The sequence below is a fragment of the Odocoileus virginianus genome, chromosome 12 (genome assembly GCF_023699985.2).
Source record: "Odocoileus virginianus isolate 20LAN1187 ecotype Illinois chromosome 12, Ovbor_1.2, whole genome shotgun sequence".
NCBI lineage: Eukaryota > Metazoa > Chordata > Mammalia > Artiodactyla > Cervidae > Odocoileus > Odocoileus virginianus.
This window is the reverse complement of record NC_069685.1, coordinates 54,090,274-54,115,897: the sequence shown is the minus strand read 5'-3', so window position 1 is coordinate 54,115,897 and position 25,624 is coordinate 54,090,274. Positions and strand designations below refer to the sequence as shown.

The following is a 25,624-nucleotide window of genomic DNA, read 5'->3' as shown; positions in this document are numbered from 1 at the left end:
CATGGTATCCGAGGCTGCTTTCAGGCTACAAAGGCAGAGCTGAACAGTTGCAACAGAGACGACGTGGCCTGCGAAGCCTAAAATATTTACTCTCTGGCCTTTTAGAGAAAGTTTGCCAGTTCCTGCTCTCTGTCAGCCGTCTGAAACTCGGGCACAGTGATCTGTGGGCAGGCAGTTCTGAGTAATCCGTTTCCTACCAAAGTGTGAAGTGCACCAATGAACTGCAGGTTTTCGAACAGATGAGGGCAGGTTTGAGATGTCCCTGCGGATGTGCTTTTCCAAAGGGGTGGGAAAGGGCTTGAGTTCCAGGCGGGAGCGAACCCAAGGCTGGGTCCGTCTCCTGCCGAGCACACTGTGGGTACCCAGCAAATGCATGCGAGGGCACTGACAAACCACCAAGTGCAGGTCCTGGCAGAGGGGTTGGGAAAGAGTCAGCCTGGAGCCGACTCCAACCAAACACGGGCTCCTGACCCACCGCTGCCCTACTCTCACCGCTGATCGACTTCTACTGGGGCAGGTCGCCATCTGTCTGATGGTCCCCCTACCCTCCCTGTGCCTCCTTGCAAAGGGAGAGTTCTCAGCTGGCCTGGGATGATGGTGCTTCTCAAATGCACTTGGGTGCCTCCTGGGGTCAGGACCACATCTCAGCTTAAAGAAACACGTTCAAGGTTCTCTCTCCAGGGGCCTATCTGTTGTGGTTTTGTTTCTACTTGTATCTGACTCTCTGTGATCCCCACAGACTATAGCTCGCCAGGTTCTTCTTCCCATGGGATTTCCCAGGCAAGAATACTGGAGTGGGTTGCCATTTCCTTCTCCAGGGGATCTTCCCATCCTGGGGATGGAACCTGCATCTCCTGCATTGGAAGACAGGTTATTTACCGCTGCGCCACTGGGGAAGCATTGGCCCAGTTGCTCCCTTTCAACTCCTGCCCCTGCAGCGTGCACCACACTCCACAGTTTAGAGATCTCACTATCCCCAAGCTTCCATTCCAGGAGATTTTCCAGAAAGAAGTGGCTCCCGAGCCTGGATCATGAAAGGTGGATTGTGAAACAAACTGGAGAGATGAGAGGGGATCTCCCCAGGACTCAGTAAGCCTAGGCTTTGAGTGTGTGCAGTTTTTTTTTTTTTAATTTCAATTTTCTCTGAAATCATCTCTTACAAAGGTTTCCCACTGTTCCTCTAGACAGATTTTTAATAACCTCAGAGTTCCTGCTGTCAGGGGCATAGACCAGACTTACAAGGTGTAAAAACAGCCCCAGGAGTCATCAGGCTTCTAGGAGGCATGGTTCAGTGGGTTAGTTTACACCTCCTTCTCAGGGGGTTCCGGCTGCAGGGAGAGGGATGGAGATGAGCTCCGGGACATGTGATGGGCCCCGGGGCAGGCAGGCCATGTGTGTCTCTTCTCAGGGAAGGCTGTGACCTGGCTGCTTCGGCATCAGGACCCAGTTCAGGGGCAGGGGGTTCCTTCCCATCCTAATGTCCCCGGGAGGTCCATGTGGGCCAGCATCCTGGTCTCTCAAGGCGACCAGAGGGCAGAGGCTGAGGAAACCCAGACACAGCCCCTGGAGCCAGGCCGACCTGTACTCCACTCCAGTTTCCACAGTGGGGCACCCCCAAGGCTAGGGTCAGTGGATAGAAGAATGGGTGTGTGCGCTAAGTCGCTTCAGTTGTGTCCCACTCTATGAGACCCTATAGACTGTAGCCCACCATGCTCCTCTGTCCATGGGATTCTCTAGGCAAGAATACTGGAGCCGGTTGCCATACCCTCCTCCAGGGGATCTTCCCAACGTAGGGAACCTAACTTACGTCTCCCAAGTCACCTGCATTGGCAGGCGGGTTCTTTACCACTAGTGCCACCTGGGAAACCCTAAAAGAATGGGGGCTACATCCAAATCCGCAGCCCTGCATCACAGCACTCTTTTTGCAAGAAAGCCCGATTGAGTGCAGTATTTTCACTTCCTTAACTCTCCAATGACTCTGAGGACCAGAGCCCATGGAGGTGGGGACAGACCTGGCTCAAACTGCCTTCTAGCCAGCTTTCTGCTTCACTGTCTTGTTCCCAAAACGTCTTAGGATGCAAGGCAGACGCTGGTACTTTTTGAAAGGAAAATCCCGCCTCCAGCCTGTCCTCTGACTCCTCCTGCACTCCTTGGCAGAGCTTACAGGACAGAAACGTAAAGGACGCACAGGCGCTGAGCTGCTCCAGGTCCTGGCTGGGGAAGCCTTTCTTCAATCCTCTTCTTGGTGACCTCTGGGCAGTCCACCAACTCACAAGGGGCCTCCCTTTCTCCAGACCGTGTCTCTAAGCAGGTGCCCAAGGCTGAGGTCCCAGAACCCAAGGGGGGATGGGGGTGGGAGTGGGCTCTCACCTCCCGCTATGGGCCACTGTCCTCCCTGTCTCCTGCTCACCATCCTGCATTGTCTTCCGATGGTCATTCCCTAGAGCAGGTGTCTCGTGAGCCGCCCGCACTGCAGGCTTAGGGACCCCTCGACTCCCTCTCTATCATATCTGATCCTCTTCTCTCCTAGGACAGCCTGGTCCAGCCTCCACCATCCCAATGAGCAGAGGCCAGAAGGAGCTCTGCAAAAAGAAAGTCAGAGACTTCCCTGGTGGTCCAGTGGCTAAGACTCTGCACTCCCAGTGCAGGGGGCCCGGGTTCCCTCCCAGGTCAGGGAACTAGATCCCACATGCTGCAACTAAGACCCAATGCAACCAAATAAATAAATATTTTAAAAAAGCATATGTCTGTCACTCCCTTGCTCAATGCTCTCTGGAAGCTTCTCCAGCTCTTGGGGTGACTCCCCCCACCACAAGCCTCCACCTGGTCTCCCAGGTCTCAGCCCAGCCTCTGACCCCATTTCCCACCACACACCCCTCATTAGGGGCCTGAAAGCCTGTTTCAATGTCCACCTTGCAGACACTCAACACTCCTTGACTGACTGAGGGCTTCCCTCCATCCCTCGGGAGGCACCTGCCTGCGCCCGCGCTCAGGGCTCTGTCCTTACGTTGGGCACTCCAAGCAAGGCGGGTGTCTCTCCCGCCTCTGACTGTGGATTCAGGGCCGCGCCTGCCTGGCCTCTGGCCAGAGGGAGGTTTCCACTCCAGCTCCTGCCCAGGCCCAGTCCCCTTGGCATTCAGCGTATCAGTCCCAGAGAGCAGCCTGTTCCACACCCAAGTTCCACCCTCACCTGAAAGCACAACTCCTGGAGCCTGTTCCCAGTTCCCCAGGGGACAGCGGAGGGCCAAGTGACCTCCGGCCAGCCTTGCTTTAAGAAACAGCTTCCCCGGTGGCTCAGATGGTAAAGAATCCACCTGCAATGTGGGAGACTTGGGTTCAGTTCCTGGGTTGGGAAGATTTGGAGAATGAAATGGCAACCCACTCCAGTATCCCTGCCTGGATAATCCCATGGACAGAGGAGCCTGGGGGGCAGCGGGGGAAGGTGGGTACGGCCCATGGGGTGGCAGAGTCGGACACTCAGCATACCGTGGCTCTTGAACACACGTCATCTCAGCGCAGCCTCACAGCAACCCCATAAGGCAGGTGCTGTTATTACTGTCATCGTGCTGTATATGAGCAAAGTGAGGCAGCCTCCGGGTGTCCACGGCCCCACCCCCACCCATCAGGACAGTAGAGGTTTCCTCGGGTCCCCCTCCAGCCCTGCCACTCTCCTCCTGGGCCAGCGGTGAGGACAGATGAACCAAGCCCTTGGCCCCAGGTGGGCTCCACAGGCCTGGGGGCAGCGGGGTAACCAGGACCTCCGGGGCATGCCCCTCTCCCCATCCTGGCCCATCTGGTACCATGGAAGACACCAGCCCCTCCAGCTCCAACCATAGAAGGCTGGGTCCCCGGAGCCCGGTGAACCTCACAGCTGCCCCGGTCTCATCCAGTCTTTCAGGAACAAGCCTCACAGGCAGGTGCCCATGGGCCGGTGTACACACAGATACACACGTCTGCATGCTGCCCCCTTCTCGTGTCAGCCGCCACGACACTCTGGTCACCCCTCACCATCTTCCTCTGACACCTCCAGCCCTAGACCCCAAGGGCCATGTTGTCTCCATGTTGGGGGCCACATCACCTGCACCCCCACTCCACTGCCCGTCAGCAACGCCCCCCAATCCTATCCTGCTCATTGCCCACCCACCCAGGCCTCGCCCTGGGATTCTGCCAGCAGAACCAGGGTTAAAAAGAAGGTGGGGGTGCTGAATTCTACTCCTATCTTTACCACTGACCACGTGACTTCAAACCCTCCTTCTCTGAAGGGACCGTGTGACAATTTGCTGGGGGTGATTCCTCAGGTACCAGCTCCCTCACTTTCCTCTGCCCTCTGTCACCCCCTCCCAGGTATCTCAAAGCCACCCATTGCCATCCCTCTGCACTCAGGAGTCCCGGCTCCAGCCCGAGGGACCCTGGCCTCAGTCCCTGACAACCCACTGGCAGCCAGAGTGACCACGGCAAGATGCCAACCTGCTTCACGCTCCACACACTCCCCTTAAAGCCTATCTTTGCCCCCAACCCCTGATGCTGCTCCTGGGTTGAAGTCAAGAGCCCTCTTGCTGGCCTAGGGTCTGCACGATGCACTCTGCCCACCCCACACCCCTCACCACGCTCAGCCTGTGTTCCAGCTGAGTCCCCTCTCTGTCACTCGTATACCTGGACTTTATGCCACAGGGCCTTTGCACATGCAGTTTTGGTCTCTCTCTGCTTTGCCTGGCTAACTCCTGGGCACTTTCTCCTCAGGTCTCACCCCACAGGCCCTGGAGGAAGGTTGCTGTATTTTTCGGGGCAGCCCGAGGACTTCCCAGCCCCTCTTGTGAACAGTGAGGTCCCACTTCTGGCTCAGGGCCCCACAGTCCTGGTAGAACTGAGCTGGGCGGTTCAGGCTTGCACGACTTGAAGCCCGTCCAGGGAGACCCCACCTATCACATGATCTCAACACGCCAGTTCCCTTCCTTCGTCTTTAGCCCGCTCCCCTGCTCCTCAGCGACCTCTGCAGACACAGGGTGTCAGGCCTGGGACCAGGGTGTTTGTCCGCAGGCTCTGGCAGCCTGCTGAGGGCATGCCCGCCCCCCATGTCCATCCCCTAGCCCTTCACTAAGCCTCAGACACAGTGATGTCCCTCCTGATCCATGAGTCTTTCAACTCTGACGACCCTGGACATTTGAGGACATGAGCTCTGGCCTTAGCCACAGCTTTGGGACACTGTCCATGGTGCTTCTCTCTGCCTCAGTTTCCCCATCTGTAAGCCAGGGCACTGAGCATACTCTGGCTCTTCAACACACATCATCTCAGCACAGCCTCACAGCAACACCACAAGGCAGGTGCTATTATTACCGTCATTCTATCTATAAGGAAAGTGAGGCAGCCTCCAGGAGGGCGCCAGTGAGCCTGCCTCCAGGTATCCATGCCCCATGAGGTCCAGACTCCAAGTGCGGGGAGACCCAGGGACTCACTTCTGACGAAAACAATATAGAAAAGGTGATGGAATGTTATCTGCAAGATGAAGTTACCAATGGATGGTGTTTTCCATTTCAAGTGCCCAGTCTCTCTCTCCTCCCTCCCTCTCTTACTGGAACGTCTTACTCTGAGGGAAGCCAGCTGCCAGGTGTGGTAGCTCTGGGGATTGGTTCATGAGCTGCCAACATCCAGGTGGGTGAGCTCAGAAGCAGAGTCTCCCCCAGGCATGCCTTCAGGTCACTGCAGCCCCAGTTGACCCTCCCTGAGCCAGAGAACCCAAATCCCTGATCCATAGAAATGGTGAGCTAATAAATATGTATTGTCTTAAACTGTTAAGTTTGGGAGGGGGTAACTTGTTACACAGCCATAGCTAACTAATACAGAGGCCGAGAGAGATTGAATGAGCTGTCCCAAGTCACCTAGCCATGAATCCAGAACTGCTAGACCTCTGACCCATGCTCACAACTCCTACCCATCACATGCCTTTTGAGCACACAAGTTATGACAGAGGTCACAAAGACAAAACACTCCCCACAAAGTCACCCACCATCAGCATTCCAGGAGAAGGGCCCACCTGTTGTCGAAGAAGGCACGGACAATTTTGGACCGGATTGGGTTGAGCTCCAGGTCAGGGACATTGTTGAAGTTCTCCTTCCTGGGTTTCCAAGGAGGAGGCACACCGGCAAATGAAGGAGAAAAGAATGATGTCAGAGAGCATGTTCATCACTCCTCACGTTGTGTTTTTCACCCTGAGCCGGCCCTACGAGAACGGTCCAGAATTCATGAGTCAGGACTGGAATATGCTGCACTGGTACATCTCCTCCTCTAACCCTTGGACCAGTGGGACCACAGAGGGCCTGGAGGCACAGAGACGCCTTTGGGAATCTGATAGATGTCCTGGACCTCCACCCTGCTGATCCCCCAGAAAGACGCAGTGACACAAGACCTGCATCTCATTCTGAGCAGTCAGATACCCCAGGTAGGGAAACCCTGAGTTAGCTGTCCTGGAATCAGAGCAGCAACCTGCTTGCTTGGAGATTTCAAAAACAGTGTCCACAGCAGGTTAAAAACCTGGAGTTATCACATGACCCAGTGATTCCACTGCTAGGTATATACCTGGATATGTCCCCAGAGAAATGAAAACATTCATCCACATAGAAATTTGCCCATGAAAAGTGATAGAAGTGGGCTTCCTGGGTAGCTCAGCTGGTAAAGAATGTCTGCAATGCAGAAGACCTGGGTTCAATCCCTGGGTTGGGAAGATCCCATGGAGGAGAGCATGGCAACCCATGCCAGTATTCTTGCCTGGAGAATCCCCATGGACAGAGAAGCCTGGTGGGCTACAGTCCATAGGGTCACAAAGAGTCGGACACGACTGAACGGCTAAGCACATTCAGCCATTAAAAGGAATGAAATACAGACAACAGGCTACAATACAGATGGACCATGTAGACACGGTGCTAAGTGAAATAAGCTGGGCCACACAGTGTATGATTTCATTTATATGAAAAGTCCAGAATAAATCAATCCATAGAGACAGAAAGGATATTAGTGGTTGCCAGAGGCTGGGGAATTGGGAGCCACGCTGGGGAATGGTACTGAGGGTATGAGGACTCTTTAGGGGGTGATGAAAACGTTGTCAAACTGACTGTGGTGATAGATACAGTACTCTGGAAGCATACTAAAAGCCATTGCATTGCACGTTTTAGTGGGTGAATCGTAGGATATGCAAATTCTATTTCAGTAAAGCTGTTTAAAGGGAGAGAAATGTTCGTATGAGATGGTGAATTTTAAACACAGCCACCCTGTGGCTGGGGCCAGGTGTCACTGGGTCCCAGAGGCTGTGAGTTTGCAGGTGTGAAGTCAGGTAAGTCCCCACCTGACTAACCTTCCCACATAAGGCTGTCCTTTGTTCTCAGACCTGCTTCCTGCTTGCCTTTTCTTCTGCTCTGGATTTCAACAGGCAGTGGCCTTGGAAGGGACCCAGGACACATGCTGGTAATCCCGGGGAATAAGGAGGCAGACCCAGCTTGGGGAAGCTGGGAGGATATTAGCCACTTAAATGGAGAATGTCCAGGGGTCCTCAGATTTAGAACTTGAAGTTAGAACCAACCCACACTGGGAAGGAGAAGTGCCATATACAAGGAGCATTCCGCATCATCAGAGCTGGAAGGTTCTGTAAACACAGCTGAGCCCTGTCCTGCCCCCATCAAACAGGTGGGGAGGCTGAGGCTCAGACAGGAGAAGCAGGACCTACCCGGGGCCCGGACGCCTCCGTGTTCTCTCCTTCTCCAAGCTGTCTCCCACCTCTTCCCACCACTCAGCACTCCTAGCTTCATTAGCTTGCAGCATCTGACCAAACTCAGGAGCCAGCATCAATGGATGCCAACATTTCAGATTCCTGAGGGCCCAGTTCTGAAGGCAACCCACTCAGAGCAGCTGGCCCACAGCAATGGAATATTATTCAGCCATAAAAAGGACTGCAGTGATGACCCATGCTACAACAGAGATGAACTTTGAGAGCAAGATGCTAAGTGAAAGCAGCCAGACACAAAAGGCCACACAGTGTATGATTCTACGTATGAATATATGAGATGTCCAGAATAAGCAAATCCAAAGAGACAGAAAGCAGACTGGTGGGTGCCAGGGACTGGGGGACAGTTGACAGCTAGGAGTTGACACAGGGTTTCTCTTGGTAGTGATGAAAATGTTCTTTTATGGACTGTAGACTTTAAGTGGATGAATTGTGTAACATGTGAATTATATCTCAATCAGGCTGTTTTAAGGGCTTCCCAGGGGGCTCAGTGGTTGAAGAATCTGCCTGCAATGCAGGAGGCACAGGTTCAATCCCTGGGTCAGGAAGACCGCTCCCCCATCCCAGAGGAGGGCATGGCAACCCACTCCAGTATTCTTGCCTGGGAAACCCCATGGACAGAGGAGCCTGGCGGGTTGCAGTCCATGGGGCTGCAGATCAGACACGACTGAGCACAAGCATGAGCAAGCCTGTTTTAAAACATCCCTAAAATATGTTTTAAAAACTAGAAAGCAAAGAACCACTGCACCACGGCTTCATCAATGCAGAGCTCAATAAGTGAGGCGCCAACCTGTGCAGCTCAGAGTCAGGTCCACGGCCAGCTACCTCCAGGGCTGGTCCCTAGGAGACAGCATGAGGCCTGGGGCCAAGGATGCTCGGCCCTTGCTCTGGGCTTGGGGTCACGGGTGTGTTTCAGCTTGTGAAAGATCATCTCACTGTCCCCATCACGGCTCGTCACACACCTGGCAGTCCGCACTGCTCTGGCACGGCACCGGTGAGTGAGATGCAGTGACAGGAGGAAACGTAGGGAAACCCAGAGCCCCCGGGATGGGAACAGCTCAAGTCAAAGGGACTATGTGGAGTGTGAGAGGGGACGTGGGGAGAAAGGAGAGGAAGCCAGCAGCTGCGGCGTGGCCAGTTAGCACGAGACCCCAGGCCCTCTCTAACCTTTCTTGGCCGGTCCTGGTGACTGTCAACCCCTCCTCAGCCTCAGCTCCTCATCTACGAAGTGGGCGCAGCCTCTGAATCACATCGGGGTTCTACCAGCTCTGCCCCCTGGGACAGCGACTTGGCTTCTCTGAGGCTCGGGCTTGCTCCTCTGCGCACAGGAGCCTCAGAGGTTTGTGGTGAGCATGCTTGGGAGGAAGTCTGGAACACAGCACGCACGGTGTCCTGTGAGGAGCGAGGGCTCCACGGGTGGAGGCTTTCAGGTGCCCGAGAGCATGGGGACGGGGCTCGCATTTCCACAGCACCACATCCTCAAGGCCTCAAGCAACCGGAGGCAAGGGCACGTCTGGAGCATGCACAGCGGGGCGGAAGGGAGGGTCGGTGTGGGCGGGGCATTGTGTGTGGGCGGGGCATTGGCCCCAGGCCCCGCCCCTTCCTCCAGCGTCCTCGCTCTTCAGCGTCCCGAGGCACTCGGGTTCGCAGATCCTCGCAGAGCATCACAACCCTGCTCTGCCCTGCGGAGCCCAGGTAGGGGCTCTCAGTGGAGCTTTGTCCGGGGCTGCTGGAAGGACAGCATTCAGGGATACACCGGGGAAGTGGGTCTGGCTGCGTCCCCAGGAGGGAACAGAGGCCAAAACAGAGGATGCTGCAGGTTCTAAAGGGACTGGGAGAAAACAGGTCCGCGTGCTTGTTAAGGTGGCAAGGAGGGACACACCAGCAGCGCCCCTGGCACCAGGAGATCCCACAAAGGTGGCGGGGCCCCGGGCTGCCATGGGAGGGCAGTGTCTTAGGAGGAGGACAGAGGCAGGAGGACCTCGAAGAACCCAACTGAATGTCTAGAGAAGAAAATTAACAACCGAAGAGAGGTCTGGCCTCCCACTGACAGAGGGGAGGCAGATGCTAGGAAGCTAGCTGGGGACACAGTGTCGCTGGGTCCTGGCCTCACAGACCCTGGCAGGTCTGTGCAGGTGTCTTTGAATCCTAGCTGCCTTTCTCTGTAAGCCAGACCACTCTCCCTCACCATGGGCACCTTACTGACGCTCCCAGCCTCAGTTTCCTCATCTGTGAACTGGGTACAGACCAAGTAGCATCCCCTCACACACACATATATCAAAGCAGAAGTGAAGTTAACCACACCTGGGGCCAGTCCAGGCTCTGCCCCTGACCAGGTACATGCCCTGGTTGAGGCACTGCAGATCCAAGAGTCTTAATTTCTCATTTATAAAATGGGGATCATGGACATGTCCAGGCAGCATCATGGGGTTAATGAGATGATTAGGTGAGATAAACACACGTAAGGTGCTATTGGGCTCCCCAGGTGGCACTAGTGGTAAAGAACCTGCCTGCCAATGCAGGAGACATAAGAGATGGGGGTTCGATCCCTGAGTTGAGAAGATCCTGGGGAGGAGGGTATGGCAACCCACTCCAGTACTCCTGCCTGGAGAATCCCATGAACAGAGGAGCCTGGTGGGTTACAGACCATGGGGTCGCAGAGTTGGACATGACTAAAGCAATTTAACACACGTACACAAGGTGCTATAGCATAACGTGACATGCAGTGAGTTCATTTTAAAACAATGATGGTGATAATAGCAGCAGCTAACCTACAGACACCCCAGGTGTCAGGTACTGTTGAGAGTTTTACATTATGAAAGTAGGAACATATTCCCACCTTAAAGATGAGGAAACAAAGACAGAGAGGTGAAGAAACATCTTATTGCTGAGAACAATGCCCTGACTTAGAATATGGATGCCCAGCCCTGGAGCAACTTCTCCTGAGTTCTCTCTGGTCCTGGGGAGGCTGTGAGCAATTCTGGGCTATCTGCCAACCTCCTTCTTCAACAAGTTGAGTTGCAGGCCTTGAACCCAGAGGCAGGGAAAGGCCAACTTCAGTCTAGGACATTGAAAGGGGCTTTTATCTGAGGGCAAGGAAGAGGACAAAACCAGGACTTTCCTGCAAGGATCTTTTGCACAAAGGTATGTGGGCAGGCGAACTGCCTGGTGCAAGCAGAGAATTCTTGGGAGTTCCCTGGCAGTCCAGTGGTTAGGACTCAGTGCTTTCCCTTTCATGGCCTCAGGTTCAATTCCTGGTCAAAGAACTAAGAAGATTCTGCAAGCCGTGTGGTGCAACCCCTCTGCCCCCCCAAACTAGGGAATTTTGGCACTTCTCAAACAAAACTTGCAAACAAATCCTGGGGATTGTGGTAAAAAGTGGGTTCTGACTACAGTCCTGTAAAGGCCAGTTTCAGTCTCATTTCCTTTTCCCCCTGGAGCCCTGAGGTGTCCATCGGGCTGGTCAAACCAGCTCAGCTCAAGGCCTCCTCACCACCTATGGGAACTGCCCTGTATCACCCAGAGCCCAGGACTGGGGGCGGGGCACTGCTCGGGGGCAGGAGCTGACACACCGTGGCCAGTGGTCCAGCGATGCTGCCCCAGTGACCAGCGGGAAGGGTCTGCCCATGAGGGGCCCTGGGGCTCATACTTCTGGTGGGCTTTAAACTCTCCCCCTTGAGGCCCCCTTGTATCCTCCCGGGCCAGGCTGAGCGCTCTGTGAGCTCAGGCATGTTCAATCACCCCCGTATCCCAGTGATGGGAGATATCAGTGACCTCCATGTTACAGGCGAGAAAATGAGGCCCAGAGAGGTGAACTGACCAAGCTATAGTCACACAGCTAGAAGAAGAGCTTTGAATCCGGCACTCACCACCCCATGCACTTCCTCACACCTGCTACTTCCTTCCAGTTCGGTTACGTTTTTTACTTCAAAGAGAGAACGAGAGACCTTCCTGGGGCATCTGCTCCCACCCAGCCCCGAGAGGCCCCATCCGGGACCCAAAAGAGAGCAAGGCAAGCACCCACAGGGGAAGGAAAGACTGAAAACCACAGAGGAGGGTGGGCGGGGCACTTCCTCCTGCCTCGTGGTGTGGCTTGGTTTCCGGTGGCGTTGAGGCTCAGCTCAAGTGCAAAGTTCTCTCTGCCGGTCTGGGGAGGCTTCCTGGCCTGAGACCCCGGCCTCCCTGCTCTGTGCTGGTCCAGGGCTTCCCGCATCAAGGCAGGCTGCCGGAATCTCTCCTCTGCGGGCCGCTGGCCCCACACTCCCAGCCCCAGCCCCCGTACTCAGTATTAACTTGTGCCGGTTAAACAGAGGGGACATGGGGGCCCCACGGGGCTTGTGCAGAAGCGGGCACGCCCCATCCAGCACGTGTCTTCCTGGGAAACACTGAGCACAGCACCCTCACTAGCAGCAGCAGCACTTGGGAGCTTGTGAGAAACGCAGAGTCTCGGCCGGGCCCAGAACTGGGCCCTGAATCAGAACCCCCATGTCACCATGATTGCCAGCATTCCCTTGCAAGTTCAATCTTGAGAAGCGCCAAGAATTCCCGACACAGACTGAGTGGTTCTCCCAGCCACAAGACGATGTCCGCCTGGCACACAGTAGGGCTCAGTCACTCAGTCGTGTCTGACTCTCTGTGACCCCACGGCCTGTAGCCCGCCAGGCTCCTCTGTCCATGGGATTTCCCAGGCAAGAATACCAGAGTGGGCTACCATGCCCTCCACCAGGGGATCTTCCCAACCCGGGTATCGAACCTGCGTCTCCTGTACTGCAGGTGGGTTCTTTGCCGATGTCTTTGCACAAAAGATTCTGGCCAGAAGGCCCTGGCCCCCTGGCCCCAGGCAAAAGTGTCTTTCAAATGCTGAGGCAGCATCAGCAAAGTGATTCCTCCCCCACAGGCTTTGCCGCCTCCTGCCTGCTTCACACCTGGGACTGGCCACCCCTCAACACCTGTCACGTACTCATTCCAGGGGGAGTGACAGGTATTCCAGCACCTTCCAGGTGCCAGGCCCTGTTCTGGGTGCTGGCTTCAGCGGTGATGGGACAGACACGATCCCTCCTGGCATTTCAGCAGGGGAAACGAGACAGAAAATGGAACTTTCAAGGCAGCAACAAGTGCTGTGCAGACACCGAGCCGTGGGAATGGACGAGACCGCAGGGAGTCGGTGAAGTCCCCGTGGGCTGCTCAGGGAAGGCCTCGGAGTGAAGGGGACACAGGAGCAAAGACCTGCAGGAGGCGACCGCTCCACCCCAGGGGACTCCTGGTGACGTCTGGAGACATTTCGGGTTGTCACACCAGGAAAAGGTGCTCCAGGAAGCCAGGGACGCTGCCCAACATCCTGCAATAATACATCCTAACCCCACCCTGCCCCTAGCAAGGCTGATCCAAGCTCTGGGCTCCCCTGGTGGCTCAGTGGTAAAGAATCGATCTGCCAATGCAGTAGACACGGGTTCTGTCCCTGATTTGGGAAAATCCCACATGCCTCGGAGCAACTAAGCCCATCTGCCACAGCTACTGAGTCTGTGCTCTAGAGCCCAGGAACCGCAACTATTGAAGCCTGAGTGCCTAGAGCCTGTGCCCCACAACGAGAGAAGCTGCCGCGATGAGCAGCTCATGTTTTGCAACCAGAGTAGCCCCTGCTCGAGGCAACTGGAAAAACGCCAGCACAGAGCAACCCGGATCCAGCACAGCCAAAAATAAATAAAGTGAAATAAATTTTTTTAAAAGTACATACTAAAATTAAAAGAAAAAAAAAAAGACCCAGCCAATGGAAACTCTGCTCTGAGGAAGAGTGTTCTATAAAGAAGGAAAGGTGTAGGTTACAGCCCTGAGGTGGGACCAGCAAGAACATCCACGAAGCTGGAACAGGAGTAGAAAAAGGTCAGGGGGTCAGAGGGGTGGTGGTATGCGAGAATCTGCAGGACACCTGCTGACCAGGCGGCTGTTACTTTATTTTTACTTGGGAAAGTGGAAGCTTCGGAGCAGAGAGGTGCCATTTTCAAAGGCTCCCCCTGCCACCCCGCCATGCATCACTGTGGGTCTCTATGAGGGTGGGCAGTGAACAGGAGCAGCAGATCCAGGAAGTCGGGGGGATGGTGTGAGATGAAGGCAATCTGGGAGGATGATGGGGGCGCTCCTTGGGACACGTTAAGTGTGAGATGCCACAAGAACATCTAGGGGATGGGCAGGGGCTGCGGTTCAGAGGAGATGGCCCAGCCACAGATACAAACTGGGCAGTTAGCATCCACGTGGTATTTCGAGCCTAGGCTGAGTCTTCTATTTCAGGTCCTTCCTACAGCCAAGTTGGGCCTCTGTGATCTGCCCCATCCGGCCAGTCCTCTTATCACTCGGGTTGATGAAGCTCGATCCCACCTCTGCCTGGAGCATCCTTCCCTCCACACGCCGGCCCCTTCTCTGGTCCCCAGAGCAGCCACCTCAAAGAGGCCTGCACCAACCACCTGTCCCCAGGTCCTTCTCCCCATGGTTGTCCCAAGGATGCACCCTCTGCCCTGTTTCCTTCCTCCATCATTGTATATCATGAGCTTATATGCTAGTTACCTTGCTCACACTCACATGCACACCTTAACAGAGCTCCCCTCTAGTCCCCTGGGGCAGGGGAGCCTCACTTCTCATTTGGGGTCCTCAGGACTAGAACCCATCACAGAAGGTCCTAACACCTGCTTCTGTAAAGCAACAACTGGGTCAAGTATTTATAATCCTGGGTAAAGAATCTCTTTAAAAAAAAAAAAAAAAACTTTTTATGTGAGTCACCACCTATGTATCTAAGACCCCACTAATATATATCTAAGTCCCCACTAATATATCTAAGACCACTTATAAAGCTTCTTCCCGGATACCTGGGCACCTTTCACACCAAGCTGACACCTTCATGGCTCCCGTTCTCATATCTGCCCTCACCCTCTCACCTGAGCAGGTGTGGGAGCCCCGAGGCCACTCCCACCCGATATTTCCTGGGCAGTTTGACGAGTAACTGCAGGTCTGTCTTTCTAGGTGAATGTGCATCGTCTCAGCTGAGGCTTTAAAGGGAGGTCTAGTTACCTCCTGAGTAAAAGGTGCTCAGTCGTGTCCGACTCTTTGTGATCCCATGGATTATACTGTCCATGGATTCTCCAGGCCAGAATACTGGAGTGGGTAGCCTTACCCTTCTCCAGGGGACCTTCCCAATCCAGGGATCAAACCCACATCTCCCTCACTGGGGGCAGATTCTTACCAGCTGAGCTACCAGGGAAGCCCAAGAATACTGAAGTGGGTAGCCTATCCCTTCTCCAGAGGATCTTCCCGACCCAGGAATCGAACCAGGGTCCCTGCATTACAGGTGGATTCTTTACCAAATGAACTATCAGGGAAGCCTGGTTACCTCCTGGAATACGGTCAGTTCTCACCATGAAACAGCCTCGTGATCTAAGCAGGGTCTCAATTCTTTCACTGTCATGTGTACTTTTTTTTTTTTTAAGTAAATCTTTAGCTACTTGATAGGTTAAAAAGCAAAGTAACCGGGTTAAGAAGTGACTTAGAAAGACACATGCACCCCCATGTTCACAGCACCATTATTTACAATAACCAAGATATGGCAGCCACCTACTAATCTGTAGACAGATACATGGATAAAGAAGATGTGGTGTGTGTGTGTATATATATATACATATTAAAAATGGAATATTACTCAGCATAAGAAGATGAAACTTTGCTGTTTTCAACAACATGGATGGGCCTGAAGGATATGCTTTGTGAAATAAGTCAGACAGAGAAAGATAAATCCCATATGTTATGACTTGTGTGTGAAATCTGGAAAATGAAAAATAAGTGACTTAATTTGGAGAAAACTGATGGGATCACAGTGCTCCGGGGCTCTGGTTATTCCAACAGCCAGCCCTTAACCCTCCCGCATGTTAAGCTATGGGATCTTAACCTTCTTAGCCTCAGTTTCTTGACCTGTCAAATAGGGTAATGGTGTGAACTTTAGAGGGTCCCCAAGACCCTTAAGACCACAGAGCTAACAGCAACTCCTAACACCAAGCTAACCTCTCACTTGATAAAGCAATGGGAGGCACTGCTGAGGGGTTTAAAACAAGCCCTAGGGTTGGGACTTGGCTGGCTCCGGGGATCAAGCCCATCAAAACGCTGCTTGGGGCCCTGGTGGTGCTGGCAGTGGGCAACTGTGTCCTTTCTCTTCCTCATGTACGCCTGTGGTCATATTCATCCCAGGAATCACTCCACATGTGATATGTCCAACATGCATCTAAAAATATTTTTGTGCAGGTCTATCTAATCAGGCGCCCTCCTGGCCTGCATCACTACATTTGAAGGATTCTATCGCATCTATTTCTGGGGGTTGGAGAGCCTGCCAGAGTGCTATCGGGAAGTAGAAGGCTGCTGTTTAAAACATCTGACACCTAAGGGACCCTACTAAAGAGAGAAAAAGTGCAAGAAGTCATTCTCATATTGTATAAAATCAGTATTGTTTAATGAGCTTGCTTGTGGAAGCTCCTCCACAGCTTTCGAGGACAGAAGTCTCTGCATGGTAGGTGCTTGATTAATGAGTCAGAGGAACATTTTCTATCACGCATTTTTCACCAAGAGCCCTTAGAACAAAGTGCTTTGTGATCAAGGTGGACTCAGGTTTGGGGGATCCTGAAACACATATAACCTGGGCGGGGGGCCTTCTGAGAAAAAAAGAATGCAGCATTAGGAATTGAAAAAAAAAAAATTAAGTGCTGGTCCTTGTAAGGAACCCATGCAAAGTGGAACCCATACGGAGTGGCGCCCTGACTTGGAAAGCCTCAGGGTAAACCCACCGCTGGATGTCCTTAAATGATCTTGAGCAAAAGAGGGAACATGACTAGACACGGTAGAAAGTGGGGGGTTAAAATTAAAATCAATTTTCGGGACTTCCTTGGTGCTCCCAGCAGTTGGAACTCAGTGTTCCCAATGCAGGGAGCCTAGGTTCTATCCCTGGTCACTGAACTAGATCCCACATGCCACAAATAAGACTCGGTACAGCCAAATAAATAAACAACAACAAAATTAAAATCAATTTTGGCAGTTTTTACCCTCTGGAATTTTTTTAAAAGCTACCCTCAACTTGCTAAAGCCATAAATTCAGAGACACAATTCTTCGTTAAGATTTTAGATGTAACTTACAAGTCTATGTATAAAAGCTGCAGGTGTGAATGGGGCCTTTTGCACTGTGGTATTCAAAAGTCCAGGCCCCTTCACTCTCTCAGAGGAGGGGGCAGAGGGGCCTGCAACCCACACCCCTCCCAGACTGGGGTGCTGGGGGCCACCCTCCGGGGACCCTGGTCGACGACTTTCACAAATCTTGACACTAAAGAAACGAAGCTTCTTTCCGTGCTCTGAAATCCCAGCAAGGCCTCCTGAATGTGCTCAGGGATCAGAGAGGTTGAAGGCTCAGCCTGGGGTCACACAGGAAACCCGTGGCAGACTGGGGGCCAGAACACTGTCTGGGGCCACTCACCCGTTCTGCCCAGGGAGGATGTGCAGGAAAGCCTAGGAGGACCGGAAAAGCTGTCCCAACGCCCTTCTCCAGCCCTGGAGGGTGGATGAGGATCAGGCAAAGCAGCTCTAGGGGCTGGCCGGGGGCCCTTCATGCAGGCTTGCACTAGCAATACGGTTGGGTGGTGTCACCTCCTTCCTGCAGGCTGGGCTGGCCTGTCACCGTGTGCAGCTGACACTGCCTGCCCAGCAGAGGCTGCAGACGCAGGAGCAGGGGCCGCGGTGTCAGTAATGATGCCCCCATCCCAGCATGTCAGGGCGGAGGGTCCTCAGAGAGCAAGGCAGGGAGACTGAGGTCCCTACTGGACAATCGCAAGTCACAGCACAGGCTCCAAGCTTCCTTACAGAGGGGTCTCAGCACCAGGCTTGAGTCCCAGCTCCTCCACCAGTGAGCTGTGTGACCAGGGGCCAGGTATGTGACCTCTCTGAGCCTCACTTTCCCATGTCTCAGATGAGGAGAGCAGGTGTTCCTCCCCCCACCTATGGGGTCATATAAGGTGCATGTTAAAGACTTGTGCTGCACAAAGCATGCTGGAAACAATAAGAGCTTACTATCTGTGAACCGTCTCCACGTGCCAGACCCCCAGATAAATCCTTTCATCACAAATATGTGAAGCCTGAGAAGGAAGGACTGTAAATAACAGCAGATCTCGTGTATACCATGCCTGACGCATTACAGAGAACTCTTCCAGTGTGCTCATTCACTTGTTCCTCACTTCACTGCTTTCTCATTCATCCGTTCAGTCAGTCAGCTACTCCCAGAGCATCTATCCTGTTATGAGCCCCAGACTCAGCACCAAAACCAAAGGATCCAGTTTCTGTCCCCCAAGGGGCCGACTGTCAGTTCAAAGGGGTGGGGGTGGCTGGAGAGGGGCAGTTACAATTCTGTGCTGCAAATGCTAGGCTGGGGCACCCCCCCCCAGAGGGATCTGTGGGCTGGGGGCACCCCCAGGAAGGATCTGTGGGCTGGGACACCCCCAGGAGGGGTCCCGGGGTGCAGGGGGCAGGAGAGTGTCTTGGGGGAGGTGATCTCCACACTGAGACCTCAACAAAGCAACAACCAGCAGCTGAAGACTGTGGTGGACCCAAGGTAAATAGCATGGACATGACGTTGACTGGGGAGCCCTCCGCTAGGGAGCAGCGGCTACTTGCTGGGTCCAGGTAGACATACTCAGGGCTTACTTGAGGGCAGGGCTGGGAAGGGCAATGCATATGGTGCTCCTGGGGGTGGCTGTGCAAGAGATGGGCAAGTGGGGGACAGGGTGGCAGGCAGAGCCACCAGCTCAAACTTTCCTACGTCCTGGCTTGACCTACAAGGCGCGGGAAGTAGGAGGCTGCACTTGGACCGCTCAGCACTTGGGGGAGGGGTGTAGCCTCCACCTGTTCAAGCCTGGAGGGCAAACTGGGTGCATTCCCAGGTGCTAGGCAAGGCCAACCTCACCAAGATGGCCTATGATAGTTATAAATGCAGAGTCCTAGGCCCCACTCCAGTTTTTTGAACCAAAACCCACATTTTAGCAAAATTCCCCAGGTGATTTGCACATACACTCATGGTGGGAAAGAACCAGTGTAGACTGCTCACTATAACCAACATGAGGAAACAGCCTAAATGTCCATCAACAGAGGAATGGATAAAGAAGATGTGGAACATGTATACTCAATGGAGTAATGCTCAGCCATAAAAAGAATGAAATAATACCATTTGCAGCAACATGGATGAACCCAGAGTCATTTACTACATTAAGTAAGTCAGAAAGAGAAAGAGAAGTATCATATGATATCACTTATATGTGGAATCTAAAATGTGAAATATATTTATCTATGAAACATAAACAGACTCACAGACATACAGCACAGGCTCCTGGTTGCCAAGGAGGAAGGGAGAGGTCGGGGGAGACAGGGATTGGGAGTTTGGGGTTAACAGATGCAAACTGTTATATATAGAATGATTGGAAGGGAAGAGGCAAAACTGTCACTATATGCAGATGACATGATACTATATATATAGAAAATCCTAAGGACTCCACAAAAAACTACTAGATCTGATAAATGAATTCAGCAAAGTAGCAGGATACAAGATTAACATTCAGAAAGCAGTTGCGTTTCTTTACACTAATAATGAAATATCATCAGAAAGAAAATGTAAAAAAATACCTTTTAAAATTACCCAACCCCCACAAACAACAACAGCAACAACTGAAAACCCTCAGGAATAAACTTCACCAGGGAGGTGAAAAGACTTAAAGGCTGAGAACTATAAAACATTAAGAAATTAAAGAAGATTCAAAGAAATGGAATGATATCCTATGCTCTTGAATTGGAAGAATATTGTTAAAATGCCAATGCTACTCAAAGCAATCTATAAATTTAATGTGATCCCTACTAAATTACCCATGACATTGTTCATAGAACTAGAATAATCCAAAAATTTACATGGAACCATAAAAGACACAGAATTGCCAAAGCAATCCTAAGGAAAAAAAATAAAGCATGAGGCATAACTCTCCCAGACTTCAGACTACACTACAAAAATATAATAATTAAAACAGTGTGGTATTATCACAAAAACAGACACATGGATCAACAGAATGGAATAGAGAACCTGGAAATAAACCCACACACCTATGGTCAATTAATCTTTGACAAAGGAGGTAAGAATATAAAATGGGAAGAAGACAATCTTCAGCAAGTGGTGTTGGGAAAGTTAAACAGCTGCATGTAAATCAATGAAGTTGGAACACATCCTCACATTCTACACAAAAATAAACTAAAAGATGACTTGAAGACATAATCATAAGACATGACATCATAAAACTCCTAGAAGAGAGCACAGGCAAAATATTCTGACATAAAATCATATCAACTTTTTTTTTTGTCTCCCAAGTCAATATAAATAAAAGCAAACAAATAGGAAATATTTAAACTGACAAGCTTTTGTACAGCAAAGGAAACTATTTTATAAAAACAAAAAGACAATCTATGGAATAGGAGAAAATTTTGCAAATGATGTGACTGACAAGGGCTTATATATACAAACAGTTCATACAATTCAACAACAACGAAACAACCCAATTAAAAAGGGGCAGAAAGCCTAAACAGACATTTCTCCAAAGAAGATATACAGATGGCCAGCAGGCACATGAGAAGAGGCTCAGCATTACTAATGAGAGAAATGCAAATCAAAACTACAATGAGGTATCACCTCACACCAGTCAGAATGTTGTCATTAAAAAGTCTACAAATAACAAATGCTGGAGAGGGTGGGGAGAAAAGGAAACCCTCCTACAGTGTTGCTGGGAATGTAAATTGGTGCAGCCACTATGGAAAACAACACTGAGATTCCTTAAACTAAAAACAAAACTACTATATGATCCAGCAATCCAAACTCCTGGGCATATGTCTGGAGAAAACCATAATTCAAAAAGATACATGCAACCCGATGTTCATTGCAGCACTGTTTACAATAGCCAAGACACAGAAGCAAACTCAATGCCCACTGCCAAAGATGGCTAAAGGTACATATACACAATGGAATACTACTCAGCCATAAAAAAGAATGAAGTAACCACATGTGCAGCAACATGGACGCAACGAGAGATTCTCACAGTAAGTGAAGTCAGAAAGCGAAAGACAAATACTATATGATACCACTTAAACGTGGAATCCAAAGCATGAACCTATCTACAAAACGGACACAGACTCACAGACACAGAGAACAGACTCGTGGGTGCCAAGGGGCAGAGGGGTGGGGGAGGGATGGAGTCGGAGTTTGGGGTGAGTAGATGGAAACTATTACATTTAGAATGGATAAAGGACAAGGTCCCACTACATAGCACAAGGAGCTACATCCAACCTCCTGGGATAAACCATAATGGAAAAGAATATAAAAAAGAATCTATACATGTGTATAATGGAGTCACCGCTATATGGCAGAAATTAGCACAATACTGTATGCCAACTATACTTCAACAAAAAATAACGGATAAACAACATGGTCCTACTGTATAGCACAGGGAACTATATTCCATATCCTGAAATAAACCGTAATGGGTAAAAACGAGTATGCACAGGTAAAACGGAATCACTTTCTGTACAGTAGAAATTAATACAACATTGTAAATTGACTATACTGTAATTAAAAAAAAAAAAAAGGAAGCAGTGTAGAGCTCAACGCATCCGTATATCCTTGGAAAAGCCCAAGAGGGGTTGTTGGGCCACACGGTCTGAGCCCCAAAGCTGGAGCCTCAAAGTGGGAGGGGCTTCCTGCTCACAGCACCTTCCCTCCCACCTCCACTCCAGCCTGAGGATCAAGGGCCGCTGCTTGGGCATCTCAGGGTGCATCCTCATGACCTCACCAATGGTGGAATGATGACAGTCCCGTTTGCCAAATGCCAAGGAACCCAGTTCAGAACAGAAACATACCATGTATGTCTGCTCATCTTTAATGCTCACATCAAATCCCAAGTGACCACACTCACTTTACAGAGGATACAGGCTCAGAGAAACACAGCAACTAACCCAAAGTCAACCAACCAGAGACACAGATGTTTCAAATATGATTTGTTTCCCAAGGCTGGGTTTTTGCCTCTGCTTCCCTCAAGCCTGAAAAGTATACCATGTGGAACTGGAACCTGAGGCCTCTCGCCAAGCCAAGGCCCATGGACCGCAGACACATGACAGCTAGAAGCCCAGGGCAGCTTTGTGACAGGCTGGGGGCACAGCATGCTGGAAAATCATCTTGAGAAAGAGGGCTCCGCCATGACACCCCCAATCAAGAGCTGCATGATGGTCCTGTCCCCCAAGCACAGGTACTGCCTGCCTGGCACAGCGCATATGCCCATGAACTTTTAAAGAAACGGAGGATGCCCTTTACACTTCCATGTTCCAACATCCAGGAGGACCTGTATCACCACACCTGAGACGTTCTCACCTGCATCCATTCCTCAGCCCCTGGTCCAAGGAAGCCCACCTTGCCCTGAGAAATCTCCCCACACTCTTCCTGCCCTTGGCATGTGAACCTGCCCCACTCACAGCTCTGGGAAAAAAAGTTTGCATTTCCAACCCTTGGCAACAGTGATTGGCTCAGCCTTGGGCATGTGACCCCATAGGAAGCCAGGGGATCCTCTGGTGGGCTCTTCACTGGGCTGAGTGAGTGAAGGAAAGGAAAGCTCAGTCATGTCCGACTCTTTGCGACCCCATGGACCACCAGGCTCCTCTGTCCATGGGATTTTCTAGGCAAGAGTACTGGAGTGGGTTGCAATTTCCTTCTCCAGGGGATCTTCCTGACTCAGGGATCAAACCTGCATTGCGGGCAGATGCTTTTCTGTCTCCTGTGTAGAATTCAAGAAGCCAGTCCTAGGCTTCCCTGGTGGTCTAAGAATCTGCCTGCCTGCCAATGCAGGGGACACAGGTTCGATCCTTGGTCTGGGAAGATACCAAATGCTGTGTGGCATCTGAGCCCGTGTGGCACAAGTACTGAGCCAGAGCACAAGAGCCCACAAGACTCAACTACTGAAGCGCGCACGCCTAGAGCCCGAGGTCTGCAACCAGAGAAGCCACCGCAACGAGCAGCCCGAGCACTGCAACAGACAGTAGTCCCCGACTGGTGCAACCAGAGGCCCCAGAGGAGGCCCACATACAGCAACAAAGACCCAGCGGAATCATAAATGAATAAACAAACATTACAAAATAAAAACAGTCAGTCCTGATTTAATTTACTTCTGCCTTGGATGCAATCAAATCAAGACCGATGGCCCCCAGAACCTTGAGACCACCAGACTCTGAGCTCTGGAAACGGATGCTCTTAAGACAATGACGCACTGGATTAACAACATGCCTTTGTTGAGACAGATGAGACACAGTGGACAGTATTTACATGTTGTTTTCCATTAAAAGTTGGGTCAATTTTAAATCCACTTACTAAGAAAACAAGATGCTTTCCTGGACTACTAAAAGGTTTAAAGTTCCAAGTCTGTAACCTTGAGACTCTGCATGGCTATTTTAGGAGACTACATCTGTTAGATAGTTTGTGGCAGGACAGCATTCACTTTATGTTGGAAACAGTTCAGCTTGAAGCATCTTCCTCACCAAGTCGGATCAACTCACTGATGAGGACCTCTCACAGCCTGGTTGGAAATGACACGGCTGCCACTCTCTCCCAGGAGGAGACACACGGTCCGAGGCATTCCTCCTCAGAAAAAAGTTAAACCACACACCTTCTAAGAGAGTCACATGAAACAATGTGACGTAAAATGGTGGCTTTCTGAGATAGAAATCCACAGCTGCCGCCCACCCTCTTGTCTGGGGCTGGAACTGCCAGAGGAAGCAGAGTCAAGAGGCCCTCGTGAAGGCATCCAACTCTTGAACTGAGGCACACGGCAACCGATTCGCCCTGGGGTGCCTGGCACTGGCCATGATCCTGGCCTTCGACAGGCCCGCCCTGTGTGCCTGGGGTTCCAGGGAAGTCCGGCTAAAGTGGCTGAACAACCAGGTTTTCATCCCCTTGCCTTTCCTCCAGTTATAATCTTCTGACCCCAGTTAGAACCAGGTGGGATTCCCTCCCCCCCAGTTGAGGACAGCTTGTCTAGAAGGGACCCAAAGCAGAAGGAACTACAAGTTTGTCTCAGGAAATGGGGCCACCCAGGGGCTTCGGCAGAGCCAGCTGGCACTCAGGGAAGAGATATATGGAGGGGGACTTCCCCAAGGACCACGGCCCCGCCCGACGCCTACACCCAACTGCCGGTCTTACCGGATGGTGGGCTGGTCTCCGCTCAGCTGCTTAAACCTCCGGTGGAGCTGCTCAATCTGGTCTGATGAGACTGGGGGGAAAGAAAAGGAAAGAAAAGGCATCACTGACCTCTGAACTCAGAGCTGCCGGAGGCAGGCTGCACCCTCATCCCCACCCACCTGTTTGGGCTCATTCTCGGGCCATGCCCCACCAAGGCAAAACCGAGCGCAGGATGCAGGAGCAGAGACAGGGTCTGCCATTCCTCCTGGTAACACCGCTCTGGGGTTACTGGCTCTGACCCCCTCAGGAATAGGACAATCACTACTAATAACAGCTCCTGGCGAACAGGACGAACGTGAACCAGGTCACCCTCTCCTTCCTCGTTTAAAAGAAATCGTATCGGCTTGTCTGGCTTTCTCCCCTCCCACTCCTGAAGATGGGTGTCTTCCCCGATGAGAAAGGGGCTTCGTGTGTCACGTATTAAGAAACAGAGGAGGAGGGGAGGGCGAGATGGTTCAGGCTGGTGCCGGAAGTGATTCGGGGGAGACCTGTAGTCAGAAGAGTACAGAGCATCTGGTGAAAGTAAGGGAAATAGAAGGAAAAGAAACAGACTTTTGACCATTGCCGCTGTGGGCGATGTATTTACATAACCTCAACTGTTTCATTTTTCCCCTTCCGGTTTGAGATATAACTGATGTACAGCCCAGCTCTGTAGACGTGCTGCATAATATGTAGGTGTACTGCATAATGATTTGACTCACACAATGAGTGAAACAGTGTCCACGTTTAAGTTTAGTGAATATCCATCTCATATGCAAAATTAAATCACCAAAGGAATCAAAGACAAAATTAAAAAACATCTAGAGATAGATGACCATGAAAACACAATGATCCAAAACCTATGGGATGCAGCAAAAGCAATTCTAAGAAAGAAGTTTATAGCAATACAATGGTACCTCGGGAAACAGGAAAAACCTCAAATAAACACCCTAACCTTACACCTGGAGCAACTAGAGAAAGAACAGACAAAACTCAAAGTTAGTAGAAGAAATCATAAGGTCAGAGCAGCAATAAATGAAACCTCTGTTTCAAACCAAGAAAACAAAAGAAAAGATCAGTGAAACTCAAAGCTGGTTCTTTGCAAAGATAAAGAAAATTGACACAGTTTTAGCCAGACTCATCAAGAAAAAAAGGGAGAGGCCTCAAATAAAATGAAAAATGAGAAGTTACAATGGACATCACAGAAATACAAAGCATCATAAAAGATTACTCTAACAACTGTAAGTCAATAAAACAGACAACCGAGAAGAAACAAATTCTTAAAAAAAAAAAAAAAGATTACTTATTTATTTATTGGTTTTGTTTCGGCTGTGTGGCCCCCGAATGGCATGTGGGATCTTAGTTCCCTGACCAGGGACTGAACCTGCACACTCTGCCGTGGAAGCGTGGAGTCTTAACCACTGGAATGCCAAAGAACTCTCCTGGACAAATTCTTAGAAAGGTACAACCTTCCAAGACTGAACCATGGAGAAATAGAAAATATGAACAGACAAATCACAAGTGCTGAAATTGAAACTGTGATTAAAAATCTT

At 51.2% G+C, this 25,624-nt stretch overlaps 1 protein-coding gene across 7 annotated transcripts in view; it reads right to left on the bottom strand.

Moving 5' to 3' along the window:
* The window catches only part of TESC (tescalcin), a 61,900-nt gene that overhangs the window by 8,874 nt on the left and 27,402 nt on the right, over nucleotides 1-25,624 (bottom strand). For 5 of the 7 annotated variants that reach the window (XM_070475311.1, XM_070475310.1, XM_070475314.1 and 2 more), the window contains exons 2-3: nucleotides 24,054-24,123; nucleotides 6,032-6,112 (exon numbers count right to left, since the gene is read on the bottom strand). In XM_070475311.1, the coding sequence (XP_070331412.1) occupies nucleotides 6,032-6,112; nucleotides 24,054-24,123 (151 nt within the window). The remainder of the gene's footprint in view (nucleotides 1-6,031; nucleotides 6,113-24,053; nucleotides 24,124-25,624) is intronic. The other 2 variants (XM_070475313.1, XM_070475315.1) reach the window with 1 other exon arrangement.